The following is a 27253-nucleotide window of genomic DNA, read 5'->3' as shown; positions in this document are numbered from 1 at the left end:
AAGGGGTTGGGTTGTGGGCCTGAGGCCTATTTGTATCTAAGCAGTTGAGGGTGAAGGATATGCTGAATGGTGCTGAAAATGCTACAGTAGATCAGCCATGCTGGGACTTGAACCAGGTCCTCCTGATCAGCAGTTCACTGAGCTACCATTGTTGTTGTTTAAGGTGGCTGTCTAAATTGCCACCATTGCCCCTGGTGTAGTACTTTGTAGGTAAATAGTATTCTTAGTAATATAGTAAAGTATACAGTCTGTGATGATTGGTATTGATTATGGCAAGGTTCATACCAGAGTGATTACATCATAACTGTAAGTACATGAGAACATCAAATGATTTCATAGCTAATGCATAGCCAATTGGTAGATGATCATGTCACTAGACTCTTAACAAGAACTGTCAAGAATTTCAATTCTGTGCACTCTCATGAATGGTTTACAAATGTCTTTTACCCTTTGTATAAAGATTTGTTTAGCCCTTGCTAAACAGCTCTATACTCCTTTCACTAGTCATATGACTTTTGATGAATCCTTTCTTACTTTTGGCACTATTTTCAGATAGAAGTTTATGAAGCAGGTATTAACGGCTAGAAATAAGCACTTGAAGGATCTGTCATCCCTGGAAAAGCATGTCTTAATAAACCCTTGCTTCCAGACAAATGGCTTAGGATCAATATGTTTGTCTGGGTGGTGGAGCGTATATCAAGTGCGTGGTGCTTTGGACTAAGACAAGGAAAAGAACGTATGGCCTTAAAGACATTTCACAGAGAGAGAGAGAGAGAGATGTGTTTTGGTTTGATTTCACACTAACATAGCAGTTTGCATGGCCTAAATTGCATAAAAAAATTCAAAAGCTGAGATTAGGGTTATAGATTAGGGTTATAAGGTTTATATATTTTTTATGGATATGAATGAATATTTTTGCTCAGTCAAAAACAGGAAACTCTCCTGATTTCTATGTAATAGCTGCCACTGAATACAGTCTCCCACTGTAATAATAGCTTTGGAGAACGACTTACGATTAAATGTTTCTCTAATACAAATGTATATAATGATGTTAATGTCTATGTATAAATCAAATAGGAAGTCAAGTTGCTTTTTAAACAAGTACCTTTCTTTGTTTTGATAAAAGTTTCCTTTCCTAAAAGTTTCACCTGTTCTGCGAATTTTTTTTTTTTTTTTTTAATGTGCTATATTCAAATGACATCATAGACATCATCTAACCAGACATTGAATCCTCTGTGCTTTACCCTGGTAAGGTAAACGTCTCAGATCAGGTATTCCTGTTACTCCAGTTACTTTGGAAGTTTCACATTTCTGAAAAAAATTCTGAATTTGCAATATAATGTAATAAAAACTGAAACTATTACACAACATATATTAATGAAATGTTTATAATCTTTGAATAAAAGTCATTCAATTAATTTCCAAGATGTACTACAACGTACTGCAAATCCAAACTTGCTTACTCTACTTGATGTTTTTCATAAACAGCTTGCACTCAAAACTTTTAATACATTAACATCAGTTATTTTGTCCTATTACCTTCTAAATTTATGTTAGGTCAACAAATATATATTTTTTGTTCACACAATTAAATATATTGCTTTTTCTTAGGCAGTAAGAAATTATGTTTAGATGACATAAAATTAACAAATAAAATTAGGTACATTCATCAATATATTTTTTTCCTTTGTACAACTTCTTCTGTGTTGGGTTATAGGGTGTCAGCTCAACAACCGGGCAAACATGCAGCATGCAAATTCCACCCACACAGACCAGAGCAAGGTTCAAACCTCCAATGTGGAAGGCATCCTATCCAAGTGCTAAATGAGGCTTGACACTGTGTATATATTTTTTTAGATTTTTTTTGTTTATCAGTATTTTTCAAATACCTGCGAATCTGTGTTCAGGATAAAGGGGTACAAACGATGAGTGAGAGTGAGTAAGTGAGCGAGTGCATGTATTAGTGAGATGCGCAGGTCTGTTTAATTTTTTGTAAACTCCTGACAATATTTCTCCTAAATTCAAAATATAACTATTGTTATTTAGAGTGTATATTTAAAGGAAATGATATCACTACACATCAAAATAGCTCAAGATTGTGTAGTATTTGCAGAGCTTCAATAACTAAAAAAAAATTTTGTAATTTGTAAACAAATGGTGTTAATGTTTTGGCTAAATAACATTAAGAAATCTGTTTTTGGTGGAATAAACCTGAATTGCAATTACAGCTTTCATGCATTTTGGCATACTCTTCACCAGTTGCTGTTGGATAACTTTATACCACTCTTTTTGCAAAAAAGAAAACAGCTTTTGATCATCTTTCTCTTGAGGACATTCCATATTTTTTATGGAGTAAATTGCAATGGTTTATATACTATATATCGTTAAGGGTTCGAGCATGTTCTCCCTGTTTCCATGACATGCAGATTAGGTAAATTGTCATTCCCTAAGTGCTAAAGAAGATGATAAAAAAAAAAAAAAAAAGAACAAACAATTAAATACCAATGCAGATTATGTAACATTTTAACAATTTCATCTTTAATAATATTAAATGGTGCATGCCAGGTATAAACTCCCTTTTCACTCTAGCAAGGTGCAGTGACTGATGGGTAATCTTGCATGTCCGTTTCCAGTGAAGCAACCAGAACCGTTATTCAGTTCGCTACATTGTATACTAATCCCTTTGAACTGAGCATTTCTGCTTCCTGGGGTTTGGAATTTTACTTACCATGGTTGAGTTCTCCATGCAGTCTACATCGCAAGGAACTACCACCCATGGAGCTGTCACTCACTTTTGGGTTTTTTTCCCCCTAGTTCTGTGTAGACTCTAGAGACGGTTGTGTCTGAAAATCCCAGGAGATCAGGTGTTTCTGAAATATCCGCACCAGCCCATCTGGCACAAATGACTATGCCACTAGTCACTGAGATCACATTTCTCCCCATTCTGATGTCTAATGTGAACATTAAATAGAGCTTATGACCTGTGACTGCATGATTGTGTTCATTACACCTCTGCGACATGATTGGTTGATTGGATATCTGTATTAAGGAGCAGGTGTACCAGTGGGTTTCCCCCCTATCCAGGGTTAGATTAATGTTAGCATTGTTTTCCTTGAGATATAAATATATATTTTTTTCTCTGAAAAAAAAATCAGTTTTAAATATGCATGAAATGATGCGCCCACAATTTTATCTAGCCTTTTTGTCTCCATCACTGTCTTACTTTCTATAAGCTGTAGGCCCTTATGAAATCCACACCTTGTGTCCTTATGTGCATGTTTTAAGTTCTCCATTTTAATATCACATAGCAAGTGAGAACTGAAGAACCAAAATAAAGCCTCAGAATGGGTGATGTACAAAAACAAGGAGTTACATTTTCACATTTCGCTTGTTTGTCATGACTTTAGCTCAGTGCTTCTAGTGGTAAGACAGATATATCCTTACATCTTCTCAAGAATTGCTACAAGTATAAAAAAAAATCCAAATATTCTGACAGTGTTCGGGGAAAAAACCCTTTTACTAGTGCACTGTTAATTTCTGAGTACATGTTAACCGTGATGTTACGCTCTGTAGACGTTTCTCACAAACCGCTCCACCGGGAACTCTGACAGCGGCTGTTCCTCAAGCTTTCCATGGGCGCTTTCTTTTTTTTTTTTTTATTTCTCCCTCACTGGCTCTCTGTTTCTCTTCGCCCCGCCGGCCTCCCACAGCTTGTTAAATCAAAACATGTCACTGCACTTGATTGCAACAGTCAAGATCTAATGTATGCCACCTGTGGGTGTGCTCCAAGGCCTGTAAATTATATTAAGGCTATAAAAAAAGATCAGCCATTGCACACCCGTGATGAACTGAAATAATTATTGCTGGTCTCATTTTGACTGTAAACCTCATGAAAGACAAAAGATTTGAGGTGGAGAAAAAGAAAATAAAACCTTCTTCAGTGCCCCAAGTGTGTAAACAACGTGATTTAGCATGCCACCCATTGGTCTCACGACAGGAAGCAAGATGTATACCGTAAACAATAGCTATTATAATGTTATACCTTCATGGTTGACCCAAACATATACACTCATGTCCTTAAGACTGAAATCTTTCATGAGCTATGTAGGCAACATGCTTTAAGTATTTACTTACATTTACATTACATTTACAACATTTCACAGACTGCATTCTCCAGAGAGACTTACATAAGTGCTTTAAATCCTTCATTAATAAATATATCCTTATACTGGTTCACTAGGTTACTCACTAGAAACAGATAAGTCTTTAGACGTGGTCAAAGTGACTCAACTGTACAGACATCTCAAGTAAGTTATCTCCACCACACAGGTGCCAGAATAGAAAACCATCAAGAAGCATGTCTTCCCTGATCACTAAGATATGGTGGGACTAGTCGAGCAGTACTGGAGGATCAGAGGCAACATGGTGCAGTGCGGGGTGTGATAAGTGGGTGCTGGGCCATTTTTAGGTTTGTAGGCAAGCATCAGTGTTTTAAATCTGATGCGAGGAGCTACAGGAAGCCACTGAAGAGAGTGGAGTAGTGAAGTGATGTGGGAGAACTTAAGGAGGTTGAAAACAAGTCATGTGGCTGCATCCTGGATCAGCTATAATGGTCAGATGGTGCACAGGAGGTAGACCTGCCAGGGGTGAGCTGCAGTAGTCCAGTCTTAAAATACCAATGGACTGAACAAGCACCTGAGTGGTATTTATGGAGAGAAATATACAAATCCTTACAAAATTATAAAGAAGAAATACTGTACAAATGATGGTTTAAGGTTAGCAGTGTAGGACAGGTGGTTGTCCAGGGTTACCCCAAGGTACCTCGAAAAGTTGTCCGCGGAGAGCATATAATTCTGATGAGGAAATGAATAACCTAGAATCAACACATAAGGCATGCTGAGATCTGAGCAGAAACATGAGTGTCTGAGGGAAGAAAGGAGAAAATGAGTCAGGTTTCATCCACATAACAATGGTATGAATGTGAGGCTATGATCTTACCAAGAGATCGAGGACTGAGTACCAAGCCTTGTGGGACACCAGTAAAGAGTCTGACTGGAGCATCAGAAAATATGTCTCAAGTATTAAACAAAGGTCTAATGACAAAAGCTCCACACACATATTTAAATGAGTACAAGATGAACTGATATCCAAAAAGCATAAAGACTATTTATTTCTTTAATATTTTAAGTAGGTGTAATTTTTTTCTCCATCGTATGCAATTTAAAAATAACAAAAAAGTAAAAGGGCTCAAAGAAAATGTTTTTGCTCAATATTTATGACTTAGTAACAACCCTATGGCAATATCATAGCTTGTAAATGCTTTTTGTAGCCAGCTCACGGTTCTTTAGTTCTTGTTTGGAAGATTTCTGCCCATTTGTCCTTGTAGAAGTCTTTTAGATTTTTAAGATTCTTGCAATCCGTGCTGTTTTGAGGTTTAGGTTGAGGGTCATGCCAAAACCTTCAAGCCTCTTGAAGGACTCCATTGTGGATTTTTTTATTATGATTATAATAGGATCATTTTCCTGTTGTAGAAGCCATCCTGTTTTCATCTTCCACTTGTTTACATAAAAAGTTTAGCTTTCATAATTTTTCTGGTATTAAATTAAATTCAGTCATCCCTCTATTGTTAAAATGCTCCATGTGCCACTGGTTGCACAGTCCAAAGTATGATCAAGTAATCCCATGCTTAACAGTAAAAGAGAAGTTATTTTAATTAAAATGTTTTTTTGTTTTTTTTTGTTGCTTCAAACGTACCTCATTGTGGCCCAAAAAATCTATTTTAACTTCTTCATTTTCTTATGATGCATGAGTGACTAGATTATTAAAAATAATTATTTTAAACAAAAATTAATATGAGGCAACACAGTTGAACCAATGCAGCACATGCTGAACTTTTTATCACATCCTATAAATCATAGTGCTTTTTTTAGCATTAATGATATCATAATGAATCAGCATTTTTTTTTTTTAAGATGTCTGTTGGTAAGTACATGATATTTTACTTCTGCTGCTTACTTTCAATTTTTTACATTTGATGGTTGAGGCACAAATTTGATGGTTGAGGCACATATTTTCTGACTTCATTTAGTTACCTTTATGCAGTGTTCTTTCCTACAACATTTTCATATACAAATCTGAGGCTGAAATACAAATTTGTGTGTGTATGCAGGTTATGTTCAAGCCCTGACCGGGCATCATCGTGTAAAATTTTATATTCACATGTGTGTTTTTTGTTGTCTGACTTGTGATCCTTGCATCCTATGAGCTGAATATTTTCCTAGAATGCCATTGTAACCGGCAATGAGGTCTTATATCAAGTCATATTTGTGCAGGCATTGCTGCAGAGCATTGTCACACTACCACAGAGTTCACTAAATTTTCCCAAAGGGCTTTGGTGGTCAAAAAGTCTTTAAATTTTCCTTCCTTGCCATTTCTTGGTCTCCCAGACCTTTACTTGACCCCCACCATTTCTGTTAACTGCCATTTCTTAATTACATTACGAACTAGGGAAACAGCTACCTGAAAGTGCTTTGCTGTCTTCCTATAGCTTTCTACTGCTTTGTGGGCATCAATTATTTAAATTGTCTGAGTTCTAGCTTGTCTTCTGATTGTTGGTAAAGGGTTGAGGAAGAAGACTCTTTATAAAGCTTTAAAATTTGCATCACCTGGCCTTTCCTAATGATGATTGTGAACAAGCCAAATGTATAATGAGCTAATTAAGGTCTGAGACCTTTGTAAACATTCAAATCTCTTGAGGTGCCCAAACTTTTGCATGGTGCTTCTTTTCTTTGTTTACACTTAAATTGTGTAATAAAAATAAATATATATATAAATAAATTAATAATAATAATAATAATAATAATAATAATAATAATTCACATATCTTGCTTTTGAGGATCAATTCATCTTCTACTCACTTAAATGTTTACAGTAACAGAAATTTTCACAATTTTTAAAATTTGTAATAAAATTATATATTTTTTAAATGATACGGATCTCGAGTAATTTGCAGATTGCTAATTATGTCTACAAATTATGTTATCTACTTGTACACTGTACTGATTTTTTAATATTAAATGTGACACATTTATTGGTGTAAAGTTTTATTCTATTCCTAAAATATTCATTAAAATGTAAAACATACACAACCGTTCAAAAGTTTGGGGTCACTTTCTAACTCCATGATTGTTCCTGATTTTTATTTCTTTCTACATTGTATAGGAATGCTGAAGGCGTCCAAAAATGCATTCATCTCTTTTAAAGAGTTAATGGTGAGATGTTTCTGCTACTTATGCTCTGTAAAGACTTCATGACGCCTCTAATCTGAGGTGCTGTTAATTGGTCATTTTTCAGGCTGATAACTCTAAATGAACTTCTCGTCTGCGGCAGAGGTAGGTTTTGGTCTCGCCCTCCTGGGACGGCCTTCATGAGAGCCAGTTTTATTATGGTGCTTGATGGATTTTGCAAAAGCACTTGACAATACTGTTCTTGCAAGAACTATTACAGAAAGGCTGACCTCTGTGTCTTAAAATAAGCAACTAACTGTTGTTTTTCTTGTTGTCACGTAATTACCTAATTCCATATGTGTTATTTTATAGTTTTGAAATACCCAGTATTGTTGTAGAATGTAGAAAATAAATCACTAAACAAAAACAAAAAAATTTGCAAGTGACCCCAAACTTTTGAACGGAAGTGTAAATAAACTCAAAGTTAATCAGTTGGTCAAAAGTCTGGAGTTTCTGCAGCATGATTACTGAAAATATTCTGCAGTTATAACTTTTTATTATTCTGTGCATTTCCCTTTACACACAGTGAATTGCTGCTTTACTATATAATGATACATTTATCCTTGTTTATTGGGAAGAATCTCACTTATTAGTCGCTAGCCGTAGCAATCAAGCTGTACTGCTTTTATTTTTGGACACAGATGATGTAGATTTTGTAGAGCTTGTCTCTGGCAGCAGTCTGTGACTCTGTCACTACTGGTGTATCTACCCATTCACTAGATGATAGGGGTCAACTCAACTAATTAACTCTCCAGCCACGGATTTCATTACCCCTGATTCTATGGGCGCCATCATTCCCATTCCCTCTCAAGTTCTGCCACGGTCTCCGAGGAACCACATCAATGATTAATGAATATTCGTCAGGAGGAGCAGGTGAGTGATGGACAATTTAATGGATGCAGTCCCATTCATTTTTTTAAGTAACCGTCCAGATTTAATTTTACTTGTTTACATCATTCATCGACAACGGTATGTGTTTACAGTGGTACAGCATTCTGCAAAATTGGATTGTCATTGTCATGTACTTCTGTTTTACTTTCTCTGGCCATTTTATTTATATTATAAATATCTCAAATATCCCATCGAAATCAGTTCCTTCACTGCTAACAACAAGAGTTATGTCAAAACATACCTTTTGCTTCAAATCTGTTTGTTCTTGGCTTATACTTTTCTCAATTAGATTTTTTTTTTCTGCAAGGTAAAGATTCAAGATTGATATATGCATCCATTTATAGTAGACATAATTGCATTTTTTTTTCATAGTGACAGATGCACGTACTGTTTAAATGTCATTATAAAAATTGAAATGTTAACAGTGAAAATCCATCAAATCCTGAAGTGCAGGTGATATGCTTTATACCTCCGATGCAGTAAAATCAATGATTTGATCAAACGCCTACATTCAGATAGATTTTTTTTTAAATATTCATGTTCATTACAATACTAAGATTGATATTCATTACCTAATATCAAGTGGCAACAAAATTTTATATATAGCTTACTTTTACCCTTAAAGGGCAACACAGAGAAAGAGCGAGAGAGAGAGAGAGAGAGAGAGAGAGAGAGAGACCTTTTCTGGAAAAATAAAAAATGTAAATAGTGCAGGGGATCAATGAATATAAATATAATATAAATCAATCGTCTTGATTTTAATTCTTCTTATCTTATTGCAGATATGCTTGACAACCCCTGAGTTTGGGCAACCAAACACACTAAAAGCATGCCTACTTGTTAAACAAATAGGATTTTAGGTTTTATGGCAGGCTTGAAACTGCCTAGCAATTAGCCAGCTACATAAGCTACAGCTTACTGAGGAACTAAATATTGACAGTGAGAGGTAAAAGACCCACCATTTGGATTGCCAAGTCACCAATTCCCTGCCAAGTCTGGTTCATGTTTTTTCATTGAGAAAATCCTTGTGCTTGGGAACAAACTATGAGCCTTTCAGCAGCCATTTTTATTCGAAGATCCTTAAGAGTTTCATCCTTTAAAATTGGTCAATGCCCTGTGGCAGAAATAAATTTGTCGACTTGGTACGTTGCCAGAAGGTACACCGTGTGTGTAAGTCTCCTCTATTTTTTTCATTCTTAGTAACTATTTTTATCCCGGTCAGGCTTCAAGGGGATCCAGAGCCTATCCTGGGAATACTCGGGAACATCTCAGAAGACTGTGCACACACAGTCATTTAGACCTAGGGGCAATTTAGGGTAGCCAACCTACCTACTGTCATGGGAGGTGAGTTGGAATCAGAGAACCCAGAAACAAACCACTTGGGAGCGAGCAATAACATGCATAATTCCACAAATACAGGAACATGAGCTCAGGCTCAATACAATGACCATGGAGCTGAACAACAATGCTAAATATTATACCACTGTGTTTCCCTTGTAGTTCTTTATTGAGCATATTTTTGTCAGTGGATTGCATACCCTTGGTGCAAAGGCTTTAATGTTTAAAAACAAATTCTACACTTTGACTGTGTATTTTCTACACAGCCTGGCCAAAAAAAAAAAAAAAAAAAAAAAAAATCTGAAGGGTAAAACTATTGGCCACCATCAAACAAAGAAAAACAAAGTACAGTATAAAAAATTGAAATTAGTGGAATTGGGTTATAAACTGTTCAGCATGTTAGTATACCATGGAAGGATCCACAAACCCTCAATTTAGTGAAAAAAAAAGTGGGTGGAAAATAAAGGTTGTATTGTAAAAAAAAAAAAAAAAAAAAAAATACAATAGCAATTATAGCTATGATAGTAAAAGTAAGTATTTTCATATGCACAATGTGATGGTTATTCACAGGAATTGTGACTAAACAGCTGTGTGACCATAATAAAACCACTTGTGAGTAAAAAAAAAAAAAAAAGCTTTAGTTTGCTAGGGTGCAAAACGAGTGGACTTTGAGCAATGGAAAAAGGTCATGTGGTCTGATGAGTTCATATTGAACCTTTTCCAAAGCAATGTTTTTTTTTTTTTCAAGTAAGCAGTAAAGTAATTACACTATGCTATGATTGCTAGTTCAACTTTAGTCTACACTTGAGTGCTAACAGATTTAAAAAGGACATGACTTTGATTAAAGCCATTTGGACAGTGCAAACGACGCTGCCCTTGGGATCAGGGGGACAAATCATTTTGGCAAAATTTTATCCAAGATTAGCCCTGCCCACTTTCCATTTAAGAAGAATTTTTTTTTTAATTATAATTATATAATTATAATAAAATATTTTATATAAATAATTATAATTATAAAAAATAATTTAAAAAACATGGTTTTCGGTTCCCTGGAGTGCTGACATGACATTGTTTCTGGGCTATTAAAAATAGTAAATCTTGCAAATTTGATATACCTCCGTGGTGCACCTTAGTACATTTCTCATCTCAACTTTGGATTTTAGCCAACAGCTCAGAGCCAGTTCCAGCGATCCCTGACTTCTTTATACACAGGAGCTGTGCATCATAAACCTACAGGACAACAGGGGATCTGTAACATAATCAAAAAGCATTTTCAAGTTTAACAGTTTGCATTCTGTGCCTAACAATCCCACTTTAAAAGCCCTGAGCCACCTTGTTTAAACATGGGTGAGATGTTTCAATGGGTTAGAGCAGTGAAAATAAACCCTGGGGCTCTTATAAAAGTTTTCATGATTTGTTACTTGGTGCTCATTAGTTTCAGCTTCGTATCTTCTGCCATGTGAATCTTTATTGCCCAGGTTTATAGCCCATATACAAAAACACTACTAAGCCTAAAGAGTTCCCATCGTCAGCAAATATGAACTCGGGTGAACCTGAGAGAAACTCAATTTGTCTGATCTAAGTAGTTACATTTATTTGACTAAAAGATCTAAGGTGAATTATAAGCCAGGTGGCAGAGTTGTATTCTCACAGCTGCAGGTTTTGTAAGTGAATCCTTAGCTCTGGTTACTGACTGTAAAAGTTAAACTTTTTTTTTTTTTTTTTACAATTTTCCTGTCAGTATAAACACATTTCAATTGCATTAGAGAGGAGCTTTATTTTTTATCCTGCTAATTAACAGTTTCTTCATTTTTAGTTTTTTTAATTATGGGAAAAAAAATATATTAAAAACTGCGCTCAAGTTTTAATTGCTTTATGCTTTTTTTATGTTTAAATTATAATTCACCTAATTCAACTAATGAAGCTAAATATACTGCTACTGGGAGCAACTTCTCTCTTTCTCTCTCTCTCTTCATGTCTATTCCTCTTCAAATAAATTGGTTTTTTAATCACCAAATAAATTATTTATTATTATCATTTATAATAATAAAGTATAATTTATTATTATTATTATTATTATTATCATTATTCATAATTTATTATTATTATTATTATTATTATTATTATTATTCATAATTTATTATTATTATTATTATTATTATTATTATTATTTATACTTTAATAATTATATATAAATTGTACATTGCCATGTATTTGTTTTTTGGGGCTTTCTAATGTAAATCTTTGCCTTTGTTTCATTATTTTTATCAGTAGTCAGTTACAACGTTGATGACTAAGGTGGCGCTGAACAGAAGTGTAGTTAAAAGCAAGTGTGGGACAGATGGCGAGGAAAGAAAAATAACTTTTCGATGAGTCACGGTCACCTTTCCTAGTCACAGACCATGGCGAGGTTTCAGCAAACGGATGCTAGCATGTGTCCCTGAATTTCCCATAATCTTCTCCATTCTCCTTTTTTTTTTACCCTTCTCGTGCCTATGAGCCATCTCCTGCCCCATCATGGCTTGTACCTTCTGTTCATACCTTCACATCATTGATTTAGTACACCAATCATGATTTAATCGTGTTGTAAATGTGTACACTTTAAAGCCGGAACATGGTCCAGACGCACTTTTCACTGATAACACAGTCAAAATGACTTGTAAACCTAATTCCCTAGTGTGCTTTGCTTTGTTCGGGTTGCCTGCTGAATAAACCAGTTAATCACTAAGTGCCGGCTTTGCACTGCCTCTGCTTTTTTTGGACAAGGAATTAAATCTTGCAGGCTGTTTGTTGATGATTAAAATTTAGGTATGCATCAGCGCCAGTCAAACATGTGGTTAACGCCTCCAGACGTCTGTGCTACCTGCGTTTCGAACTGCTCACGTCCCATGTGAAGGCAGATCATCTGTTCTCTCGCCGAGATCATCTGTTATTCAAATGCGCACCCTCTTTCTGACCTGCAGCTCGAGCCAAGAGGACGTGATGCGGAGACGGAGACTACAGTATGTTTTAGCTAACGGACTGCATGTTTAGCATTTAAATGACAAAGGGGTCCCGGAGTGCAGCTCAGGATGAGCAATGGATGCAATATGTTCAGTGTGTACATGCTGTAAACACACATAGATTTCTAATCATTTAAAGCTTTCTCCTTCCTTCCTCTCCGCATTTATATATAACTTTCCCGCTGTGTATGACAGGAGTAAAGCCTTCAGTTCATGAAATCTTTTTATAGGAAACTTCTCATGATGAATGTCATGGCTGTGTAAATAAAACCACCAGTGAAGGAAAGAACAGACTGTAAGCCTGCTCAAGAAATGACTTCTGTTCATGAACTGGAGAACAAAAAAAAAAGAGGAAAGAATTTTGGCATTTACCTTTGTTGACTCATCTGATATTTGCATTTAATTGCACTTTATTGATCTTGCACAGAGCATGGCCTATTCTTTGAAGGCAAAGATAATATATTCATATTTTATGTACTGAATAAAACACGCCATGGCATGCTATGTTATAGAAAAATAAACAATTTCAGGGTGGCATGATATTCAGTTACCACCCTAAAAGTGTACTGTATATTTATCTATAACCATACATCATTTATGTAGAGCATCTGCCATACAAGTAGAAATTAGAATTTATATAGGACGTATTAAAACAAGTAGACATTATGGAAGATGTACACTGCAATCCCAGAGTATTAATAAAACTTATTATATAGTATGCTATGTACTGACTGTAGCTTATGTGTTGAGAAAAGAAATGTAGTCAGAAAGGAATCATGAATGGAGATCGTTTAAACACTTGGTGAAGTAGCATGTTAAAAAAAATCTATAGTAAAAAATGGCTTTGTTTAATAGTAAAAGTGAGAGCATTTCCATAAGCACATAATGGATTGAGACTAAACAGTATGGTGGACATACGAAAAACCACTTGTTAGTGAGACTAATCAGAAAAAGGCTTCAATTTTCTAGGGAGTATAAAGATTGGACTTTGGAACGATGGAAAAAGGTCATGTGGTCTGATGAGTTCAGGCTGACCCCATTCCAGAGCGATGGGCATGTCAGGGTAAGAAGGGAAGCGCATTAGATTAGGTTTAATTAGATTAAAATGTTAAGGATCATACATTGTTGGTCATTCGGCTGGTCACCACAGCGGACCATCCGATCCACCCACAACTTGGCACAGGTTTTACACTTGAAGCGGCTCCTGACCCAACCCGACCCTCACAGTTACCTGCATGCAGTGAATTGAATCATTAAATCTTTCAGTCTTGCAATTAAGTCTATACATTGTCCTATATAATGCATGCATAAACCTTCCCAGTGGGCACTGGTAAGCACGAAGGACATTGTCTGAACTACAGACCTATTGGGGAGGTCTTCAGGACCCATTAAAGGCCTAAATATTTTAACACCCCTGGCATCTTTAGACTAAATTCTATAGTCCAGAGACTAATGTCTTGGACACAAAGACCACCTAAGGAGTCTTGCATTTTAAATACAGTACCTTCTACAGATGACCTAAAGGCTAATCTTCATGCCCAAAGGGATATATTATTTTTTAATAAGCCAATGCTGTATGCTGTGCGTATGTTTAAGCTCATGTCGTGACAGTAATGTGATGTAAAACTTTAGATGAAAGTCTCTCAAAGAATAATGCCATTCTTCTCAGTAACAATGCCGTCATAAGGACATTTGTGCATTCAGATACTGTAATAGCAGGATTGTACACAACACACATAGTTTTGCATCATGTTTGTTTGAATGGCATGATCCAAATCACGTTCTAAACTTATCCAGTTTAAACCTCTCAGGCAGTTTCAGCACTCTGATAGCAGCGGGTGTATTTGAGCATCTCAAAGAGCTGAGGTGACACATACAAGAAAGTGCATTTAAACTGGCAGGTGGCCCAATTATCCTCTTCCCAGCAATTAGGCAGCACACATCATCATCATCATCTTCAAGGGCATCGGCAAATATGTTTTCATTCTCGTTTTCTGGTAGAATGAGTCAGTCACGGCCAGCATTGGATTTTCCGGATTTTTCTGTGAACCTGACAATGACATTGCCCACCCCCCAAGAAAAAAGCCGTACCAATGTCTGGCACTGACACCCAACAACTTGGATTAGTTGTTTGTTTACTTGATGCCAATAGCAACTATTGGCCAGTTTGCATGTGGCAGAAGGAATCCGTTCGCAGCATCCTCCGCAAATCATGTAGATCTGGCAAACCTTAGTTCAGGAGGACATTGATTTGGCAAGCTTTGTTGTCCCATCTGGAATTAATGATGTGTTGTTGAGAGACGAAGGGACCACAGAGATGCACTAGTCCTTCAATGTCTGGTCTTGGAAATATGGACGTTCTGGCTAATCGGAACATGCAGATGAGGCCATGGAGGATCATTGTCCATTCGACAGGCTGGAAGCACACACCTCTATAAAAACAAGCTGTTGACGGATGCATGCCAGTTCGAATTTAACTTTCATGATCTAGCAAAAAAAAAAAAAATTGTTACATTCATGAGCATAAAACATAATAATGAAAGTGAACATGAGGAATGGAGAAGCTGACTCACATTGCCTGTAAAACAATATCCCCAAAGGATGCTAAAGGTAAAATTAGATCACAGCAAATTGCACCACCATTGACTCAAGAACCTGGCCTTCATCACTAGCATTCATTGGCTTCGACCTGGCAATAATCACCCAGGAGAAAGGACAATGAGAAAGCCACAGGCACCACAGTGACCCGACCATCTGCACTCTCCAGCAGATCCTCGGCTACTTCATGATGTAGGAGCCTCAAAGCGTGTAACCTTGCCACGGTCGTGCCTACAGTCCAAAGATTTTTTTCCTTCTGTTACTATTCAAATAAATGGCTGTTATTCCACTGCAAATATGGAAACAAGAAATGCTTGAAGCTGCATCCAGGCAAACATAAGGTTCAAGGTCTAGTTCATTTTCCAACTTGAGAGATAACACAGTAATGGTGCACGCGATGCTCTTCCTCATCACTGAGTGTTAAAAGTGATTGAAATTGCACTGTGCCTTTATTTCCACTAATTAATCTGAAATCCACTAATTAATCAAGTCTTATACTTTTAGTGATTTGGAATTTGATATTTTTAGAGCAGCCTATTGAGAGGAATGGGTTAATAAAATAGACAAATGCTGTTGATATTTAGCAAAGTATAATCATGGCATGGCTAATAAGGATTTGTGTAGTTTACATTTATGGAAGAAAACTCCATTATCACTCCTCCAGTGTAATAGTCGGAGGTCTATAACAACAAACCAACGAAAAATCAAACAACCTTTTTAGATTATTATTTTCCTATCACACCATGACCGGTAGTGTGCTATATCCTACTTATTTTATTAAATGTTTATTTACATTGTCCCATATTGTCTAATCAATCAGCTACGAACAGTGCCACCCCCAATACTATCAAGTTCTGTTGGTGAGCAGGGAGGAGAAAAATTATGGATGGTTGGTACTGTTTCCAGTTTTGTGGTGCTTAAAGTTTTAGTACTTGCGCCACAACAAAAAAAAAAGACTGATGACTAATTGGCAAGAAAAGTGTTCTCTGTAACTGGACCTGGAAATACGCCAGGCTTCTGACACTGAGACATGCATTTTGCCAATGTGGAAATTGCCTAATCTCGACCCACTTCATTCATCACACTTGAAAGAGGCCCGATCAGGATGCACCCGGATCACCTGCCGGGATATGAGGAGATTTGAGGGAATTAGATTGGCTCTCTGCATCGGAAGGTATCTTCTCAGTTGGAGTCATGGGGGGAAGCTCAGTTGAGGCTCAGCTGGAACTCTCTGCAGCACGGCATGTCACACCACGGAGAAATCCACTCACTTCACTGCAGGGGTGGCGTTGAAGTGCATAAGCAGCACGACACACACAGTGACAATGAGTGAAAGGAGAAAAAAGGGGGATCGAGATTCAGATATAGAGTCTGAGTTCAATATATCAACGACATGTGCAAAGGTTTTCTTTTGCTGAGGACTGGGCTATTTTATTCGGCGCCAACATGCTTTATTTCTGTCACAGTCTTTCTTGCTTTCATTTCTTTTCTTTTCAAGCTTTCAATATAAAATAACAGCATGTTGTTGTATAAATTGGGGAATGAATATTAATACTTATATATAAATACCAATATTTTTTTCCCTTAATGTGACCTCCTATAAGAAGATCCCCTACCCTCGCTTGGTGCTCAGCATTGCTGTTGTCTGGTGGGTGTGGCTCAGCAATAGCTCATTTACGTAGAGCAAAAAAAGATGGTGCATTTGGAGGAGGAGTGAAACAGAGGAAGAAACAATTGTTAATATGTGATAGGTATTTCAGCTGCAGTATTTACACACACACACACACACACACACACACACAAACACACACTTTGGGGGAGCTCTGAGACCTGTGCTAAAGAAATAGTAAAATATGGGACCTTTAACATTTATACCAAAATAAAAGCAAGGTGATGCCATGACCAGCAATATAGCACCCATAAAGTAAAACCATATTAAGCGCTATTTACACTGGATCAATTTTACATGAGGTGAGGAAAAGTCATTATTTTTTAAGGGCGTCCCAGGGTCTGTGGAGTTTCTATGTTTTCCCTACTGTAAAAAGACATGTATTTCTGTCTGAATTAATGTAAAGATTTCAACATGTCCTGTAATAAAAGTGGGTTTCTCTTCAGTATTGACACAAACCAATAAAAACCTCAAACGACATTTATTAAATTCCTAAAACACGTTCAGTCCACATGTATAATCTAACATTCACAAATAACCAAAGTTACCATAATGCAACGTAGCATCTATGGTATACAGTATAATGGTGTATCCTACACTAATCACATGACCATAGCAATATCATTGTAATATCATGGCTTATTGTTCAATAACAATAATCACCATAAAGAATCAAAGTGTATTATAGTAAAACCAGAGTAAACTATATGAGCTGGTGACCCTGGAAACCTGCTGCAAACCCATACTAGTCCTGTTTTAGAAAATCCATAGTTTTACTGCAGTGGGTGAAGCAAAGTGATGATGTAATATTGATCTGCCACCCTTTTGGCTTGAGTTAAAGTTGCATTCTTTAAGATTGAATCGCTTTCTTCTATCAAATTAGTCGCTCAGAGAATCTGCTGCTTTCACTCTGAATGATTTTAGAAATTTTCAGCTTCAACCTGAACCTGTGAGACATGTATATACAGTGTAGTTTAGTGTAGTGTAGTGTAGTATAGTATAGTATAGTATAGTATAGTATAGTATAGTATATATATTTTTAATTAAAATAATTTACAAAAGCAAAACAGTTCAAGAATTAAATTAATTTTAACCTGAAATCACAACGGAAGCCTATGGCTAAGATGCATTTTATTATTATTATTATTATTATTATTATTATTATTATTATTATTTAATTTTTAGACGTATGTGAGATTGTTTACAGAGACCCTACTGAACTAAAAGAAGAAATTGCCAAAAACAAGAGGCCTACATTATCAAATAAAAGTCTGGACACCCCTGTTCCTACAGCGATTTCCCTTATTTGTAGGGGAATTTTTTTTAATAATGAATAATATGAATAATGAATTAACACATACAAAATCATGCAAAGTGATTTTTTTTTCTTGTGATTAAAAGTTTAATTTGTTAACATTATTCCTTAATGAAGCTTTGTACACTCTTCTACACAATCTTCTCAACAAGCTTTTCTTTTTTCTATTTTCCCGAATAGGCCTAGGTGCTTCTCCTAATTTTATAACAAAAAACACTTGTAGCATGTTAGAAATTTTAGTTTTTAAATATTAGTTTGATTACCAAATGAAATCAATTTATTTTTGGATATTACTATTGTCACATATGTCATATGAATCGCCATAAACATTTATTCTAATGTACAGCTGTGAAAAGTATATGTTAAATGTAAAGTGTCCAAAATTTTGACTGGTGTTGTACGCCTCCATGGCATACTGTAAGTCCATTCATGTAGATGTGAGGCATACCTAGAGACCGAGATTTGAAATGAAGGCAAGCTGCGAGTAGAAGAGTTTTTCCACAGCACAACAGCGCCCTATACTGTCCTCTAGCAGCACACACAGTTCGAGCTACAACCCACAGAGTCTACGTGGCACATTCGTCCAGTATTCAGTGAGTGTGAGTGTGAGTAATAAGATGTGAGTTAAAATAGAAATAAAGAATTGCATGCAGAATTTATCATAGCAGATAAGAACCCATGGTTCCTTATTCAGCTTCATCCTTGATTTTAACTCATAAAGTTCCTTAATTTCAGGTAATGAATGTCCTGTTGGAGTTATATGACAAACTGTGAATTTGTGTACATCATTTCTGAAATGATGATCTGCCTGGATACATTTTATATTTAACCAGTTTGGACTGCATTTCTTAAACAAATTGATTTACCGCAAATTTAAAAAATATTGCTGTGACATATGACGCATAAGGTGTTTAATACTAAAATTGTCATGGAAAATGCCATGTGCCATGTGTCTTACGAAATGTGTTCGATGTGGTCTGTGTTATATCCCCCATAATTCCTTTTTACATTTTAAAGGGAAAATTGAGCTGGGTTCTTATTTAAGTAATCTTTCAATAGCAATACTATTCATACCACTGTTCAAATAAGCCTGAGAAATATTAGCAGGGATTATCCAACCGTATAACATTTGAATGTTTATTCCAAATGTTATTTCAGTCCTTAATATGTTTTTTTGCATGAGACCCACAGTGATTACTGAAGAATAGGTTCAATATATTAATTATTTCGTTTTAAAGCATGTCCCATTGTGTCTAATCTATTTTCTGTAATCTTTTTATTCTTATGATTAACATGAAAAATGTTTAGTTCCCCATAAATCAAAGCCTGTCATATTCTTTTAATTAGTGTTAAAAGTAATAAATCTACAGTGTATAGAGGTCAGCAAACTCCTAAAAAAAAGGCATCTCAATTATAGTTATCCACTATAAGTTCTACATAATTAAATATAATTATGATGTATGTGTCTAAAACCTGTATGTGAATCATTTTAAAATGACAACACTCCCATGAAAGCAAAGCTGAAAGTCTTGAAGCAAAACAACATTCGCTGGACAGAGATAAGACTGTTTCTCCCATTAACCCAAACAATCAAACCTGCCCAAATTCGTTCCTATCGACCAATGCCCAGACTTCATCACAAATTAAATCCCAAATTAAAGCGCAGCTTTCCCTCACACCATCTGCTGAGCCTCTCCAAGTTGTCTTCACAAAGCTCAACCCGCGATATCTCAGTTCTCAGTTAACTTCATTAACATGTCTATCTCTCACCTAAAACCGTCCTCGGCACTCCAGCTTAATTAAAAAGGGCTGTGTTCACTCACTACATTATCCTCGAGTGTGTGCTTGCATGCTAAAAAGCCGGTCTGTCTCTCTGCTCTGATGAAGAATGAGCGTGCCGGCTCACTATCTGGAAATCAGATAGCTCAATGACCGGGCGAGATTGCTGTTTTCTGAAATTACATCTCGTGCCTCTCAAAACCCTGCACACTGCGAACACAACTTGCATGTTTCTCCCAATCCTCCCCAGAGAGTAAGCAAAATAAGCCATGTACTGAAAAAATGAAATAAAACTCAGCATCCGAATGAGACACCCACACTAGCATTGAACCAATTGGTTTTAGTGATGGGCAATTTAAGACTAATGAGAGAATTCCAAGGCAGTAGAACAAACAGCCCTAGGTCCACTGGTATATCTCAACCTGAGCGCCTGTGGATTCAGGTAGGCACTTGTTGCAAAACTAAACAAAATGCGTTTAGACTGTATATACAACAAGACAAAAATTTTTTTTGAGAAACTGTATAGCCTCGAGGAATGAAGTTAAAGTGGACTAAAATTGCTTGAAACTGATTTCTTGTCTGGCACTATCACTCCATCTATCGTCTGTGCCGCTTACTCTGTGTAGGGTCACAGGGGGCTTGGAGCCTATTCCATGGAACAAGGCAGGGGATACCCTGAATGGAGTGCCTACACATTGCAAAAACCACACACACTCACACCCAATCATACACTATGGCCAATTAGGAAACATCAATCAGCCTACAATGAATGTCTTTGGAGGAATGTTAAAACCAGGAGAAGCACATGCAGAACATGCAAACTTTACTAAAACAGACTGGAGGAAAGATTCATACCTCCAACTCTGTAGATGCAAGGTGACAATGCTGACCACCATTGAACACTACAAGCCAACATGACACCTTTCTAGGTATACCAAAGACCAAATAAAATGGCACAAGTTGTGTATAATGTGGATCTCAGGATTAGGTCGTTTTTGACTACAAGATGAGGGAGAAAAGAATGCGATATCTACATGTTCAGCAACAATCTAAAATATAGCAAAAAAGCAAAATATATTAATTTCCGCAAAACTAAATAGTCAGCGTTAAAGATTTCCAGAGTGAAAATCTATATGCAGTTGCTGCAGATTTCTCGACTGCACGTTCAGGATGTGAGCCTTCTGTTCCACCACATCCCAATGGTGCTCTACTGGATTGAGATCTGGTGACTCTGGAGGCCATTTGAGTACAGTGACCTCATTGTCATGTTCAAGAAACCAGTTTGAATTGATTTTAGTTTTGTGACATTGCATGTTATCCATTGGTCATAAAGAGATTGGTCAAGTAGGCCATGGCATTTAAATGATGCTTGATTGATGTTAAGGGTCCCAAAGTGTGCCATGAAAATATCCCCCACACAATTACCCCAACAGCAGAAGCCTATACCATTGATACAAGGCAGGTGGATCCATGCCTGCATGTTGTTTACTTCAACATCGCAGCTGAAATCGAGACTCATCAGACCAGGCAATCCAATTTCCAATCTTATTTCCAATCTTCCAATATTGTCCAATTTTGGTGAATCCATGTGAATTGTAGCCTCAGTTTCCTTTTTTTAGCTGGTGCAGTTTTCAGCTGCTGTAGGCCAACTGTCTTAAGGTTTAATGCCCTTTAGCACACCTTGTTGTAACAAAATGCTAATGCTGCGAGTTGCCATGATGCTTTGATATCACTTGTTGAGGAGAACTTTACTCTAAGTATCTATAAGTAGGCATTCCAAGTTGAGTTATATTTAAATGTAGCAACAAACCTTAGAATAAGCCTATATCTTACAACTTATATCTACGATTTTTTGCTTTTGGTTGATTTGGCTTGGATTGACACTGCACATTATGAAACAATATAACAAAAAAATAACATGGGCTATGGGATGTGCTTGGACCTTTATCATAAAATGATTTTTCACAGTAATAACTATTTGAAAACAGCCATTATTGGTAGGATTGGGGACTTTCGACAGCCTTTAAATGGAGCTGTTTGATGTCTTCATGAAGTTCCAGAGTCTCTGTGGGCTAATAAATTAATCTAAGCAGACTTTTACTAACTTCTACAGCTTCCGTGGTTAAACAAATGTCCGGTTTATATCAATGCTTCAACAGTGGCTCGCAATTAAGAGTCCAATATCTGTAGAGCTCAAATGTCATTTAGCCAATAGATTTCCTAGCTCGTTGAACCCCTTTGCTCATTTAACCTGGGTCCAGCTAAACTTTTTAAACGGTATTGTGTGCCTATCACCTCACAGCCCTGATGTGCTCTCACACTGGATCTAAAGGCGGTTTTATATATTAAGTAAATGCCACTATGTAGGTGACATTTAAGCTGTAATGTTTTGAAAGAACACCTCCGGGAAAAAAGGGGCAAGTTAGGTGAATTTATTGTTTGGTAAAGATGATGTTAAAGGGCAATAAGGTGATTTTCATTAAGCACATTAATCATGATAAACAGACTGGAATGTGACAGAGCCTGAGTAAAAGCACAAACCGATGTCTGTATTTTAAAATGTAAAAATGTAAATAGATGGATCCAGCAGAACAGGAGCATTAGGAGTTATAAAAAGTCATTTGGTTCTTTCTGGAGAAGTCTTTATTTACGACAGGCGATTTAATTTATAAAAACTTCCTTTTTAATCACTTTTTATAACTAACTATCACTAATTCATCATTAGTGACTGCTTTATTCTAATTAGGGTCATGGTCTGGAGCCTATCCTGGGAATAAATGATGCATGTTGAGAATATATCCAGGATGAGAATATAGTTATATGGCAGAAACCAGAGGAAACCAAAGCAAATACATTTACTTTAGTTTATGTGGTGCCTTACCTTTGAGACAAGACACTACTGAGGATTAAGGATCGTGATCAAGATCTAACCATGGTTCAGGAATTTAAACTTACAACTTTCTTATTATTGGCCCAAAGTTGTATTCACTTTGAAAGACAATAGCTACTGTATTTTTACATGGACAAAATTTCTTCAATCTGATTAGGATCATTTCGATTAGCGATTCCAACTTAGAGGTTTACAAAGATACTGATCTTAAGTGCTGTTACATGGTCTTAATCAGAATATACAGTACTGTGTAAAAGTCTTAGAAACCATATTATAGGCTGTACCAATTTTGCTATATATGTTTATCATATATATAATTATATAATCATAATTAATAATTATGTACAAAATCATTCAGTATTTCCATATATAACCTAAAAATTAATAAATAACATTACAGGAGAATGCATGGCTGTAAAGAAAAAAATATATAGTACAAGACCAGTTTTCAGATGGAAACAAAAAACCTAATGTACGCTCCTGGGATTTGCATAAAAAATAAAAAGGAGCGATGCAGACATAATTGGCCAATAAACACTCACTCATCTTCTATACCACTTAATCTTGCATTCAGGGTTGCGTGCAGGGTACACCGGGGCACGAGGCAGGGTACAATCCATCGCAGGGCACACACATACATACAGTACATACATACATACATACATACATACATACACACACAATGGGCGATTTTGGGAACGACAATTAGCGTAACCTGCATATATGTGTAAGAAAACCAAAGTACCCGGAGGAAACCCGGAATTTGTGTACATCATAATCCCAATGTGTTCAATCCCTGCTCGAGTTCTCCTCAAGGAATTCACTAGTTGCAAAACAGGTATAAAAGCAGATTCTAAAGAAACAACCCAGCCAAGATTTCAGACATTTATTGTAACGAGGTTACAAATTCTTGGTAAAGCTTCATCGATCCGACTAAATCAAACTCCCTTCTGAGGTCTTCTAAAGACAAGTCTTCTTTAACCTCAAACGTTGATATTCTTAAATGAAAGGGAATGGGTTAAGAGGAGGAAAGGTAAGAGCGAGACAAAGACACATTAAATAACAGGTTGATGCAAAAAAAAGAGTGAAGGGATTTTTTAAATGTTTAAGTGGAAAACTGGCAGCTCTTACCTTTTAAAATCCTCTGTAAGGGGCACTTCACATAAAACCCTCATCATTTTCTCTTTGCACCGCTTGCCTGACGAGTCAACGTCAACTTTCACCGTCCTCTGAAGGTGGATATATTCCTTGAGGGAAGGATTTAGAGTTGGCATCCAATTATATATTTTACTAAGCTGACGAAATGAATATAGAAGACGTACTTGAAAATTGGACTCAGGAAAAAAAATAAAATTATTTTAAAGCACACCTCAGGAAAAAGAAAGACGATGTAATCAATCAACTAAGATACGTTTGGTCTCATGTTTTCTTATTTTGAAATAAACCTAAAAATAATTATAGTAAAATATGAGGGGAAGTTTGAATTTATGACTTGTGATAAAATTTCTTGTAAATGAAGGTGTAAAATGGAAAACACTACAGATGTTAAAGTGAACATTCAGCGGTGGAATGCCTGATCCTTGAAAAAAACGACAGATAACTTGTTGCCAACTTACGGAAGAGACACATTTGTCTCTTGGAACTGTACACAAAATCACTTCCACTGGCACATTACAGGAACTCAACTCGAGTTATTGCCACATCCCTGTACAGTTCTGACCTAGCTCCAAACCATTTCCACATGTTTAGGTCCTTGAAGGAGTTCCTGGGAGGCCAACGTTTCAGATATGAAGCAGCCACTCCGGGCGTGGCTTCGGTGTACGGAGAAAACCTTTTACCTTAATGGTATCCTAGCACTGGTGAAACACTAGGATAAGTGCATTGGCGTAGCAGGGGATTATATAGGGTAAAAAAGGTAGTTCTAAACGTTTTTCTGCACAATCAGAATCCAAGTTTGACTTGAATGTCCCTCATATTTTACTTTATTCGAAAAATACCCAATTGTGCGTATTGTGTGTGCAAAAGTGACTCTGGTTATCCAAGATGGCCAGCCACACAATGCCACAGTGTTCAATTGCGGTGATTTGTTCTTGTTTATAGATTACAGTTAATCTTAGTGTGCCTAAACCACTTCATGCGTAATAAAGTTATTATATATTTACAGAAAAAGATTGTATTCGTTTTGCTGTAGCATTTGTAAAATAACTTAAGAAGCAAACATGTCTTATCTAAAATGTTACAAATCAAATCTTAGTGCAGAAGCAATAATCTCTCCTTTATACCTTAATGCTTTCCTTTGTTCCTTGCAGTAAAATCAAAATCGGCCTGCCGACAAACAGCCTCCCCGTCAAACCCAGCTCTGAAGTCCACTTTTCAATCAGTTTGATATATTTAGCTTTAGAACGCATATGATCTAAATGCAGCAATGCCATCCAGGTGTGCTCTGCGTTACTATCTGCTGTACTTGAGCAGTCTCCTCGGCTGTTCGGGGTTGTAACCAGGTCGGTGAAATTGTGTTGAAGCCACGTCACGAGATGGTGAACCATAGGCTCGTGTGGAAGAGTGCTAGCTTTACTGAGCATCGCTCTTTTCAGTTCTTGGCAGTGGTTCCGCGAGAAATGGCTGGAGGTGACGCTGATATCAGGAGTGGTTTGAGGGTATAGCGGAGGCAGATGGAAAGTCAGGTCCAGGGTTTTTGTCTTGCTGTCGGTGTCTATCGCAGTGCGGATGCGGTACACGAGTCCTGTCTGAGCTGTTTAAAGAGCACGTTCACAAAGCATTAGAAAAGACTGAAAATCTCTCACTTGACAGTATTGATATATAATAAGATTCATTGTATTAATTCCACAGCACTAATCTGATTATCCAGGATGTGTTGATTATTTTTCTATAGCAGATGCTGACAATGGGTCTATATTGATACGCTCATTCTAATGAATTATAATTTCTATAGTTGCACAGGGCTTTGTATGATAGATCACATGAACTGTATAGGAAATGTGTAAATGGAATTGATAGATAGATAGAACAAAAAAATCATCTACATCTATATCGAATAATATATATTTTTTTTTTTCATATGTTTGCATTTCAGGTGGGTGGAATGCTGGAGTAGTAGTTAGCACCATGGCCTTGCACCTCAATAATCGAGGGTTTAATTCCCTCCTCGGGTCTGTGTGCATGGAGTTTCCATGTTCTCCCTGTGCTTGTTGGATTTACTCCAGATTCTTCGGTTTTCTCCCACAGTGCAAAGACATATAGATTAGACCAACACACGTTTCCAAATTGCCCATAGTGTGTGTGCGTGTACGTGTTCCCATGTAACGGATTGGCACACTCTCCAGTGTGTACCCCGCTTTATGCCCAAAGTCTCCTGGGATCCCTGACCCTGTACAGGATAACAGGTATAGAAGAGGAGTAAATACAGTTTAGGTGTAGTTCTTCTATGATCCTGCAGGTGGTGCATTTTAAATTACTGTAAAATTAGAAGTGGTCAGGTATAGACATTTAACAGAATTTATAACAGGAAGTAACCAGCTTCTTTTTTTTATGCTATGATATGAAGGGGGACAGAAAAATACTTTAATTTGTGGTAAACATGTACTTCAGAATGACTCCAGGAGCTCTTCTTCCTCACACCACTCTGTCACTGATTATTTTTCTGTACCAGCATGTCACTCTGTGATTCTTCCTGCACTGAACTACACGGGAAACATATATAGCTTAAAGACAATCCTCACCTGATTCCTCAATCAACTCAAATTCGTCTTTTTCACAAAAAATTGCAGACAGAACCGACATTTCATCCAGCGCTTCTTCCGACATCCTTGCATCATAAGTGCAAAGATATAGACCAAACTTTACTACCAGCTTCAGCGTTATCTCCCCACACCTGTATTCCTATTAATCCCGCCTCCTTACCTGTGATTGGCTAGAACGTCTTGAACTTTCAATCAGCGCTCGTGTTCATGTTACCAGAGAAACTACGGACCTCAGTGCTGTTATTAAGTTTTTAATTCAGCTCATTCTTTTTTTTATTTACTATTATTTTACATTAATTTTTAACGAATTAATCATTTTTAAATAATAAAAAACATAATATTGAATGAAAGAACAGGTTGGTAATCGTAAAAACAAGCGAATCCTAGTCGAAGAGGCGGGATCTTTCCGAATACGGTTGGGTAAAAAAATAATAAGTCGACATGTTTGATTGTACGGAGAAAGGAGGAGTCCGTGTTGAAACACTGACTGTGAAAACTCAGTTCCGGTCCAGGGACGAGAATGTATATTATTCTTATTTTAATATAACGTAGAAATAAGTTTTGGTTAAGTTGCCCTCAAATTAAGGATTTTAACACGGATTATAGGTTACATAAAAATATATAACCCTACACACACATTGTGCATAGACATTTATAATCAAAGCCATTTTGATATCATGGATTTATAATTTCATGAAATCTAAAGATGTATAATATTTATTGA

General features: G+C 36.6%; 1 protein-coding gene across 2 annotated transcripts; it reads right to left on the bottom strand.

The window, feature by feature from the left end:
• Positions 1-23639: 23639 nt before the first annotated feature.
• rwdd3 (RWD domain containing 3) lies at positions 23640-26670 on the bottom strand. 2 transcript variants are annotated; one of them, XM_053507691.1, is made up of 4 exons: positions 26509-26670; positions 25051-25520; positions 23900-24063; positions 23640-23766 (listed from the first exon to the last, which is right to left on the bottom strand). In XM_053507691.1, exons 1-4 carry the CDS (start codon positions 26591-26593, stop codon positions 23655-23657), a joined length of 831 nt encoding a protein of 276 aa, XP_053363666.1. In that variant the 5' UTR covers positions 26594-26670; the 3' UTR covers positions 23640-23654. The 2 variants fall into 2 exon arrangements, with proteins under 2 accessions (XP_053363666.1, XP_053363667.1); XM_053507692.1 differs by having other exon boundaries at positions 23900-24015.
• Between the last annotated feature and the right edge of the window lie 583 nt (positions 26671-27253).

This window comes from Clarias gariepinus, chromosome 11, assembly GCF_024256425.1.
Source record: "Clarias gariepinus isolate MV-2021 ecotype Netherlands chromosome 11, CGAR_prim_01v2, whole genome shotgun sequence".
NCBI lineage: Eukaryota > Metazoa > Chordata > Actinopteri > Siluriformes > Clariidae > Clarias > Clarias gariepinus.
Note: the sequence above shows the minus strand (reverse complement) of the source record. Positions and strands in the feature narration are given on the sequence as shown.